The sequence below is a fragment of the Bubalus kerabau genome, chromosome 3, assembly GCF_029407905.1.
Source record: "Bubalus kerabau isolate K-KA32 ecotype Philippines breed swamp buffalo chromosome 3, PCC_UOA_SB_1v2, whole genome shotgun sequence".
Taxonomy (NCBI): Eukaryota; Metazoa; Chordata; class Mammalia; order Artiodactyla; family Bovidae; genus Bubalus; species Bubalus kerabau.
In genome coordinates, this window is record NC_073626.1 from 44,770,214 (window position 1) to 44,781,206 (window position 10,993).

Genomic DNA, 10,993 nt, shown 5'->3' on the forward strand with positions numbered 1-10,993 from the left:
CATCTAGTTGGTAACTTCAGTGTTCAGGGGACACTCTACACATCCAGAACCAGCGAAAAATCTGAGCCTGTTCAAAGTCCTGAGTTTGAAACTCTTGGCCAAATGAGCCAGGTGTTGGCTTCATCTGAATCAGAGCAGATTGTGAACCTTAAGTTATTCTGGAGGATTCACTTTACAAAGGGCAGATGCACTTTTATCACAGCAACAGCCTACAGATTTATTTAAAACAGGATGATCCTTCTTCCCACCCACCCCCCAATATTCCTCAAAATTAAGCGTATTCCATTTGTTTTGAAGCAACTACAAAAACAACCATCATTAAGGTAATGAACTCAGAACATGAATAATATTTCTTTATTTACAAGTTAGAATCAACAGACAAAAGAAAATACAATCCAGGGGACCAATTGGGGAGATGACTGAAACCCCCAGGGGCCCCAAATGGAGCAGAAGGAAAAGGGAAAACTGAGTAGAAAAAAAAAGTCAACGTAAAAAAAGAGCTCCCCCTTCCTCCCTCCCCATGGAAACTGAGGGACCATGGCCCCACCCCTCTTCAGCCTTACCTAGCTTAAAATAAATTAGAACAAACAATCTCAAAACAGGGCCTTTCTAAGTGAGCAGGGCAGCTGTGGCCTCAGTAAGCCTGTATCCGGGCCTCTGCCCATTCCCACCCGATACCCCTGCCTGCCCCAGCCCTTTTGAATGGGGCTCTATGCCTACGGGGCACCCTCCGCGGGGCTGGGAGCTCAGTCCTCTTTTGTCCGTTTTCCCGTCCCCCCTTTAGTCTTTTCCCTGCATCCCCCCTGCAGAGCCAGCTCTCTCACGGAGGGGGGGGGGGTGAGATGAGAAGTGCCACACCACAGGAGGGAGCGGGCGGGGCAGGGCGGTCTAGGGGTCCCGTCCTGCGGAGCCTCCTGCCCCATCTGGCCTGGCCCTTTAGCCTGAGTCTGAATCACTGGTGTCTGAAGAGGAGGAAGATGAAGAGGAGGAGCTGGAATCCGAGCTGGAGCTGGAAGCGCTGAGGCGGGACACCGCTACCTGCTGTGCTGAGGATGTCTCTGTTTTCTCACTCGCTGAAGAACAGAGGTGAAGTTTAAAAATGTGTAAGCCTACATTCCACTTTTGAAGACCCAAGAGAGCAGGATGTAATGAACTCACAGTGGCTTATGGGACACTCACCTTTCTTGGGGGGCTTTTTGGTAGAATTGAGCTGCCCACTAACATCTTGTAACCGCTTTTCTAGTTCCCGCTTCTTCTCCAAAGCCAGTTCCTCCTTTGTCTTTCCCACAGGCTTTTTAATAGCTAGAAAAGAAACAAACCAGGACTAACATAGCCAGGAGCACTCCGGTTTCCCTGTCCCCTGTTGTTGCCAAATGCCTTTCTTGAACTTAAGGAAGCAACTAATGCAACCCATCATCCCAGGAACTGATGATTCCAAGTGCATCAAGCATACCCCCCACCTCCTTCTCTAAATTGTCCTCAGAATCACACAAGAATTCGCTAAGTCAACTTGGGAATCTCGTTTCATACTCACTATACGGCTTCCGAGGTTTCTTTCGCAGGCAGGAAAGAACGTAACGTTCAAGCTCTCTAAGTGTGGACGGCTTGAGTGTTTCAAAATCAATCTCAATTTCTTCTGGGTTTGAGTCACGTAAAGAGGGCTCCCTGGCTTGGATTATGTGCACAACGCGACCCAGTTTCTCCCCGGGTAGCTTGTTGATGTCCAGGCTCAATTGCCGCTTCTCATCGTAACTCATGGGCCTGCTTTCTTCCTCTTCCTCTGAGTCGTAGCCAGCAGGCAGGGCAGGTGGGGCTGTCTTTGTGGCCTTTTTGGGAAGTCTGAGCAAAAGAAAATTATCACTTGGGGGAACACATTACCTCAACACATTCTCACTATTTAATCCAGTGATCTGGATTTCTTGCCTGAAGAACTGTTTCCATTAAGGCAAATGAGTGAGTCAGAGATGGGCTATAGCACAGACACTTGCGTGTTCCTCAGGGGAGCAGAGCTTCTTTACACAACAAATATTTTATATTAATCTCAGTTGGGCTTTGAGAAATAAATACAAGTACGTCAGCACAGGTCTATTTTTTTTTTTGTACCTAAAGCACTAACCCATCCCCGACTACAGAAAAAAAGAATATACAAAAAAGTACAGACTCTGGCTTAGAGAGGGGTAGGGAGCAGCTGCAAAAGACCCTATATTCTTCAAGGTCTATTTCATCTGGACACTTGCCATAAAAAAGAAAAAACAAAACAAAACAAAACAAAACAAAACACCACCACTGTCCCCAGGTTTAGAGAAAACTGCAAGCAATGGGAGAAATCTCTGCCTCCTTCCCTGTTAGAACTCACTTGGTGGCCCCTCCTCCAGAAGGCCCAAAGCCAGGAGGACCCAGCGTAGCAGCGCCACTGCTCCCACCGCCACCCGCCTTCTTGGACTTCTTGGGCTGAGACGGGCGGGGTGCCCGAGGGCCTTTGTCATCTTCATCAGCCCCAGCTCGGCCTCGATGCTTCTCTGCCTTCCGTTTCTTCTTTTTCTCTTTTTTCTCTCTCTTTCGCTTGGGCTTGGATATTGGGCCTTGGGACAAGGCAGCCAGTTGTTCATGTACTGCTCTAAGCTTGAGAGAAAAGAGAAACAAATTGAAAAAAATACATAGATAAAGCAATGAAAAAAAAAAAATTAAGCCAAAGACAGCATGAACCTCACCCAGTAAACTCAACAGCGACAAAGTACCTGTTCCTGTAGTTCAGCCAAGCGATGAGCCCTTTCTTCCTCGGAGTCAGAGCTCTCACTTTCTTCTTCCTCCTCCTCCTCGTCCTCATCTTCCTCCTCCTCTTCCTCAGAAGAACTCTCACTGCTACTTTCCTCGCTGGAGGACTCTGAAGATGACTTGGCCAAGCCAGGGGGCAAAGCAGTAGAGACTGGTAAAGGCCCTGGTTCCAGTGGTTCATCTGGCATTTTGGCATAACGGAACTCAAATACATCCTAGAAAGAGACAGCAGACTCAAAACCAGCCTAGTCGATATACCCTGATCATACCCAGCCATTTGGCAGTGCCAACATACAACTGCATAGATTGGGGAGCCTCATGTTCAGGCTATGCAGCACAGATGGCAAAATTCCTTCCCCCAACTTCATTTATTCTTCAAACTCCAACCTTGACACTCACCTGTAACTTTCGCGCCATGGCCACAACATCATGGTCTGGAGGATTATACTTATAGCAGTTGGAGAACATAAGCCGCACGTCAGCAGCAAACTCCTGTGCATCCCGGTAATCGCGATTCTCCATCTTCCGCTGCAGAAGGAGGCAGCATCAGAAGCTGCACAGGCAGGGAGACTCACCTTTCCCTGCCAGGCCCAGACACTGCCAAGAACAGCCCTCTAGACAGCACAGTGGGGGGTGGGATGTGCATGACGGGAAGGACCTATACACTGGCGCTCAAGTTTGAAGTCAAAGGAATTTGGGTGGGCTGAATAAATATCTATGTCTAGGGAAAAAAAAATCATTATTTCTAAGTGAAAAGTGGAGGTGTGTGTGGCCTCCAACTATTGGGCTACCCCTTTACTCCCCTACCCTAACCCAACACTTCCAGTAGATAGGACCTGAGTACAAGCAGTGATGCTCTGAACGTAAAACCCACCACACTGTTTCCAATTCCAGAAAATATGGACTCATTAAGAGTATGTGACCTTCTGCCTCACTATTTTGTAAAAGTAAAACGCCAAGATAGCTGCACGCCCATAAAAGGTGACTGTTTTATTGATCCTTAGGTTCCAATCACTGCCTGAGTATCCCATCTGCCCCATGCAGTGGGTACCTTGACAGTGCTGAGGTCCATGGGGTGCTTAATGATGTCATGGTAGTCATGCAGGCCAAGAGCAGAAGCGTCCACTGGTTTATAGAAAGGCCAGGCATAGGCAGCATGCTTCTTAGACAGTAACTCCTTCAAAATGCCATTGCAATGTTTTAACTGTTCCGACAGCTTTCCTTTCTTGGAGCTCTGGTGTTGTTGCTGAGAGTCAGGCAAGTCTTTGCGTGGGGGCTTGATAGGGCGGCCACTTTCTCTACGCACAGGGGGGAGCCGTGCTGCCTTAGGCTCCAGACCCCCTGGAGGGCTAGCTGGGGACCCAGGAGCCAAGATAGCTGTAGGTGTAGGGGTGGTAGTATCTGCTTTCCGCTTTACCCCCTTTTTCTGTGGAGAAAAGACAGGTGCCTTTTACTCTGGATTCACCCCATTTAAGACTTTTCCTTCCTCATTACCCCAAAGAAATCCACAGATGTATACCTTGGCAAGGGGCTGTGCTGGGGGAGCTGCAGAGACAGCAAGGAGTGGGGGTCCAGCGGAGTGCAAGGACTTGAGAAGAGGAGAAGAGATGACTGACGGGTGGGGAATGTTGAGGACAGTGGTAGGTATCTCAGGTGGTGGCGTATACAGGGCAGTGTGAGACACAGAAGAGACGGCAGGCACCTGGTGGGCACTGGTGATACTACCCTGGAGCGCTGGAGAGCAGAAAGAGTTTAGTCTGATTATCATTCCCATCTTTTGGTCTCTATTAGCAAAACTCCTTCTCTTCCTACCTGCCAATTTGGCCCCTTTCTTGTGGCTATTCTTAGGGATAGTAACCACAAGTTCTTGTTCTTCTTGTGGCATTGATGCCACTTTCTGCAGAAAGATCTTTTCCAGCGTTTGTGCCATCAGGACAATATCATCAGTGGGCTACAGGAAACACAAACAAAAAGTTCAAATGCTAAGGAGAGAGGTAAAACCATTTTCTCTGGGAAATACCTAACCCCAGGCATCATCACTACTCCCTTACACAACTCCATCAAAGTGCTAAAAATTACCTATACTGGGCCACTCATTTCCCTTTTAACTCTTCCAACTTTGCCCCTCAATATGCAACAAAGATAAAAAGTGAGAGATTCAGAGTTGATCAGTTCCTCTTCTATTCAAGTCTCCCGAGATTTCTGGGAAGTAAGGCCACTATTCACAAGACCATCAGCAGTGTTGTATTTAAACATCTCTTAATCCTGGATCTCTGGAGCCACATCACTGTTTGCAGTGGTACCTTTGCAAACAGACTTTCTAGATACCAAACTACTGAGAACACCTTCAGTAAAAGATTTAAACTTTACAATGATAAAGTAGTGTTAAGAAATGCACTCTCTCCCCAACTCTGCTGCTAAGTCACCTCAGTCGTGTCCTACTCTGTGTGACCCCACAGACGGCAGCCCACCAGGCTCCCCCGTCCCTGGGATTCTCCAGGCAAGAACACTGGAGTGGGTTGCCATTTCCTTCTCCAATGCGTGAAAGTGAAAGGTGAAAGTGAAGTCGCTCAGTCGTGTCCGACCCTCAGCGACCCCATGGACAGCAGCATTCCAGGCTCCTCCGTCCATGGGATTTTCCAAGCAAGAGTACTGGAGTGGGGTGTCATTGCCTTCTCCGCTCTCCCTAACTAATAACACACAAAAACTCACCTTGTTGTAGATGTAGCAGTTGGTGAACATGGTGTTGAAATCCTGCATACACTCTGAGGCAGCCCAATAGTAGTTGTTTTCGAGTCTCCTCTTGATAGTACCCATATCCATAGGCTGCTTTATAATTTTGTGATAATCCTAAAGAAAGAAGTGGTAGGTCAGACCACAGAAAGAAATATGCCTGTTCTCAGGCAAACTACCAACCCCAACACACACACACACACACCCAAGTCTGTCAGGAGAGTACATAGTCTCCTCAACTGCGGCCCCAATTAAAACTATGGGATAGGGATAAAAAAATGGGAACAGGACTCTGATCACCCATAAGGAGACCCCTATCGCCTTGCTCTAACCACCCATCTCCCACCCACTCTGGAAAAGTTTCCCATCCTGTGACATTACCTCTGGGGCTGGCTATCCATGGGCTGCATGAGGGAAAGGAAGAAGCTAAGAATTTTGGCCACCGTGGTCCTCTCCCAACCTGGGGTGGGAATCTGTAAAATGGAGCCAGGGCACAAAAGTTAAGGAAGGACAAATGGAGGGCACAAGGAGAGACCCTAGATAGCAAGCGGTTGGATCAATCACAAAGGACCAAAAATCTAGAAATCTGGTGGCTATCTGCCCTACAGGGTAGAAATGGGAACTCCCTAGGGGCCGCAGCACCTACCTACACTAGGCAGCCCACCTCCATGCACACGCATTCTTTTTCATTTCCATACCTCCCCACTCCAACCTCTCTACTCACCGGCAGACCCAGTTTGACGGCATCCACAGGTTGCCGGAAGGGCCATGCAAACTGATGTTTCCATAGAGCCTTCATCACCACCTTGTGCAGATATTGCAACTGGTTGGTAACCCGTCCTGGCTTTTTGGGATTGGACACCTCGGGAGGTGGTGGGTTGGCAGGGGTTAGTTGCAAAGCCGGCACTGAAGCCATTGTGGGGCTCTCGAATCCCTCATACAATAGAGACGGCTTTCGAATCCTTTTCCCAGGCGCTGCTGCTTCTGGGCCCAGGCCCAGTAACCCTGCATTCCCCTCCCCAGGGAGCCTGTGAAGATAGGAAACAAAATCAGATGTGGTAATCTGGTGGAATTTAATAGAATTCCACAATTTACAGATTTGCACTCAGCACATCTAGGCTTGGAATCAAGTGAAAACAGTGGTAAAGATTATGAAAACGAATCCAGTATCCAAACAATCCGTGGAGCTTTTTTCTTGTACCTCTTATCGCCTTTTCTATACCCAAAGAAGCCCTATCTTCTGAGTTCTTAAAATCTGATAGGCTTCTTTCACCTGTTTTAAAGTGAAAAAGAAGCCCAAGTAGCTTCTCATAGGGCCCAGCCATTTAAGAATCACAGCCTTACGGGGACAGAACTTAAGCAAAATGGGTGGAGCCAAGGAACTCAAGCCCCAAGCTTCCTCCTCACTAGGGGCTTGGTGGTTGCCATGGTGGTTGAGCCTGAGGGGAACGGATGAAAAGAAACAAAACAGAAAATATCATAAATCGCTGATGAGACAGACACCTAAGAATCCACCTGTGCAGAAGGGATCAGCATTCTCCACAAAGCTCGGAATAGTTAACTCCAAACAACGGGCAAGCAATCTAACGGATCCATACCAAAAAAAAAAAAAAAAAAAAAGAACCAGACAAGGAGTATTTATCAGACTTCACAGCCTGGAAGACCTCAAGCTACCAGCCTCCAGGAATTAACTATTCGCAAATTCAGTCTCCTCCGTCGAAGGGACTCAAAAAATAGAGCTGTCCGAACAGTCAAGGTCAGCAAATTCCCCCATAAAAGTGATACAGACCTCCCCCTACCCAACCTCTGCCAAAAGCTGCGATGCCATTAACAGGTTCCACTGTAGCATCACCTTTAGAGATCAAAGGCCAACAGTGCATCAAGTTTACGTTCTCTGGGGCTCCTCAAGACCAGGTGTTACCCAAGGCCCAAGATCTCATTGTTTACATCCCAGAGCTTAGCTCCACCTTTCTACCCTGAAGGAAACTCTCAATGCTACCTCATATACACACACGTACGCGACAAGAAATTCAATCTTCTGCAACACAACACACTCCTCTCAACACAAAACCAAACCACTCACCGAAAATCAAGAATTTAAAGACCTATCCCCGACATTAGGAACCCGGAGTAAGAGTGGGCCTTGTACCCTACTCAGGGAATCCCCGTTTCCAGTCCCCGAAGCTCTATCACCATGGCAACCCTGTAAAGCACAAGATGTGGCCACGAACCCCCGCCCCAGAAGGCCTGACAAACGGTCGCTTAGACACCAGACCCACTACCCTCAGGACCTGCAGCCCCATCCAAGTCCTCCCCCGTTGCATATTCCGCCGCCACCTCGCTCTGCCCGACTCAGCTAAGATCTGACCACAGCGGAAAAGTAACATGTAAATTGACTACCTCGGCTCCCTCCATACGTAGGATCTGCGGCCGCTACCACGGCCCCCAAACCGCCGCTCACCCCTCTCCGCGAGCCTCGACAGCCAACAGTTGCGCCACGAAACAGCAACGCGCCCGAGTCGGTTCCGCACTCCCTCCGAACCCGGCACTTCACACCCGCGCGCCGCAGCCCCCCAACGCCCCCTTCCCACACGCGGCTCGCCGGGACGTACTTGTTGTGGGGAGTCACGTTTTGCAGCATCTTGACCACGGGGAACCGGCGCTGCCCTCAGCCGCGGAAAGTCCGGGTGGCCTCGGTTCCCCTTACCTCCCGGTCCAGCATAACCCGGGAAGTGGGGGGAGGGCGGGGGCCGCTGCCCTCGGCCCTCCAGGCGACAACCCACCCCGCCGGGCTGGCACGAAAGCAATCTCCTGCGCTGTCCCTCGGAGAACTCCCAGCAGCTTGGCGCGCTCCGCAGGAGGCGGACAGCGAGAAAATGGCGGCGGCCTCAGCTGAGGCGGGCGAGCGAAAGGGGACGGGCTCTTCAAACCCCAGGACGGCCCCCGATCCCAGACACCGTCGCCAATACTGCCCGCCGTTGGTCTGCAAGGATCCCCTCTTCCTGCCAGGACCGTCCGGGGCGGACGAGGTCCCGTTTCGATCTCGGATGGAGGCGGATGAACACGAAAAATGGTTTAGGGAGCCGCCGCCTCCATCTTTGAAATCCTCTTGAGGGCGGAGTAGAGGGGGTGGACAGACTCCGAGAACTGGGCGGGGCCCGAAAAAGGGGAGCTTCGGGGGCTTCTATGGGGTCTGTACTGTCCGCCGGGGCCGGTCATAGGCCGAGACGAAGGCCATTTCCAAGCGGATGGACGTGGATTGTAATGGCGGCCCCAGACGACTCGAAGGCTCTGTGTAGATACGCAGAATCCTCCAGCTCGTTCTAGAGGCTGCTCCACTCCAGCGCGAAATGGCGCCTCCGAGCCCCGCGCCAGCCCTTTATATATAGGCAAGGGGGAGGAGCCTCGCCGCTCATGCGCGCCACCGTGCTCGCGATTTCCCCCACCCCCTTCGCGCGCGCTCGCTCGCTCACGCGCCTGAAGAAGCCGAGTCGAAGGGGGAGGAACACCTCTCCGCGGGAGCGTTTTCTATTGGTCAGCGGGAGCGATGACGTCATAAACCTCATTTCCAAAGCGTCAGTCACCAGGCAGAAGAGTGCCGCATAGACCCCCAGGGAAGCGGCAACCCGCCACATCTCTGAGCCAATTGGCTGCGCTGTGGTTCGGCAGCTCCAGGGAAAGAGGGAGGTTGGCAGGGGTGCAGCACCCTCTCCCTGCCTCCCCTTCCAACAAAGTCTTTCCAGCCGTCCAAGCCCAGTGCGACTGGCGACTGCCAAGCTTGGGCAGGTCGTGCCATTCGTAGCTCCTCCATTGGCCAGGCCAGCAGGATTGGAGGGGGCCGCGTGGGCGTAGCCAGGATCGGCCCGCCGGGGTGTGGCTACAGGACTCCAGCGGTGGTTGTTCTCGGGATTGAGGCGGCCGCCGCAGTGAAGAACCTGAAATGAGGAAGAAGACGCCATCTTAGAAGCCGCGGCCTGCCACTCTGGCACACGGCCGAGGGCTCCCAAACACAGCGAGGAAGGAACCTAACGTTCCCGTGCTTCGCAATCAAAAGTGCAGAATTACCAGAGCCTTCAAATCCTCCTCTTCCTTCCCCAGGCCAAGCAGTCGAAATAAAAAACGCGCCCCAGAATCTACCCTGTGAACTCAAAGGCTTCTCTCCAAGGCAACTAAACAGACCACGTTCTAAATACTTGCATCCCAAGCACCTCTTCAATCCCTCCCTCTGATACCTTCAGTTACCAATACAAATATCTACCTGGTCGACAAAACCTCGGCAACCCTTGAGTGGGAGCAAAATCTCCAACAAAAGCACCCGTATACCCTGTAAAATGAAACCCACCTCCTCCCCAAACTTCCCTCCGGTGTCTGGCTCAGAGCGGAAAAAACAAGGCCTTCGAGGGGCGAATCAGGGTGCGCACCCTCCCCCTCCTGGCGAGCTCAGACCTCTCCCCACGCTGCCCGCCCTTCCCCCCTCTCCGAAGGCGGGCCCGCACCCTCTCTTAGGGTCCTCGCGTCGGGGGGGCGGAAGGGCTCCCCCATCCCCCCCACGAGGGTCCGGAGTACTCCCCACGGAGCGGCTGGTCTATCGGTCAGCGCCAGGGAGGAGGGCGAGCGGAGGCGGCGGCGGCTGCGGCTCCGACTAGCCCTCCCCCTCCTCCTCTCCCCTCCCCCCTCCCCCCGGGCCGTCCGCCTCCGAGGAGGGGCAGGAGCCATTTTGGGAGCTCAATTTCGCCCCCTCCCCCCAGCCCACTCAATCTTTCCCACCACCTAGTAACCCGAATAAGATTACAGACTACGTGTGAATAGAGTCGCAGCGCAAGGTTAGGATCGCTAAAGCCATCGCTTGGACTTCCCCGGTCCCCTTCAAAGAGAGGGAAAGAATTTCCCCCGCCCAGCCTTTAGTTGGGGGCCCTCCCCCCCTTGTCCCCTTTTCTGGCTACCAAGTAAGAAAACAGTCTATGCGTATCTGAATAAGGAAATTAATCACGAAAGCCAACGAATATAAGATCCGGCCACCCCCCCCCCCCCCCCACCGCAGGGCTTCGTGAGGGCGTAAGTCCTCGAACTGTTACCCTCTTTCCTTCGTAGCAGCCCTGGAGCCTTAACCTCGGTTACTGCGTCTAAAATGGCCGTCAACCTTTCGTCTTCTCGACCACCAGACTCGGGCAAACCCTGCGGGGGTGGGGGGGAAGCACGCACAGGGACGGCAGTCTCTCCTCTCCTCCCCCCCTCCGATCAGGCCTCGGCCTCAAAAGTACAAGCGGGCCCGCCCGGGCGGCTGCAGCAAGAAGAGCAATGACACAGCAACTTTCGCAGAGGCCTTCTCCCCTCCCCCTCCCCCTAGTGGCCCAGCCTCCCCAATCTGCCCTTCTTCCACAAGGGGCCTTGCAAGTCTGCACAGAGGCCTATCTGAGGGCCGGTCTGGGAAGAAAAAGTTAAGAGGTCGAGAGACCACAGGGCCTTATTAGAAAGTAGAAGGGCA

At 52.1% G+C, this 10,993-nt stretch overlaps 1 protein-coding gene across 3 annotated transcripts; it reads right to left on the reverse strand.

Annotated features, from left to right (window-relative positions):
* Positions 1-332: 332 nt before the first annotated feature.
* BRD2 (bromodomain containing 2) lies at positions 333-8,261 on the reverse strand. Of its 3 annotated transcripts, none has more exons than XM_055571695.1 (12): positions 8,121-8,261; positions 6,233-6,536; positions 5,488-5,625; positions 4,588-4,726; positions 4,295-4,509; positions 3,827-4,201; positions 3,175-3,303; positions 2,739-2,990; positions 2,357-2,622; positions 1,535-1,839; positions 1,180-1,302; positions 333-1,073 (listed from the first exon to the last, which is right to left on the reverse strand). In XM_055571695.1, exons 1-12 carry the CDS (start codon positions 8,147-8,149, stop codon positions 937-939), a joined length of 2,412 nt encoding a protein of 803 aa, XP_055427670.1. In that variant the 5' UTR covers positions 8,150-8,261; the 3' UTR covers positions 333-936. The 3 variants fall into 3 exon arrangements, with proteins under 3 accessions (XP_055427670.1, XP_055427672.1, XP_055427671.1); XM_055571697.1 differs by lacking the exon at positions 8,121-8,261 and adding an exon at positions 5,890-5,981 and having other exon boundaries at positions 6,233-6,260; XM_055571696.1 differs by lacking the exons at positions 4,295-4,509; positions 4,588-4,726.
* Positions 8,262-10,993: the final 2,732 nt, after the last annotated feature.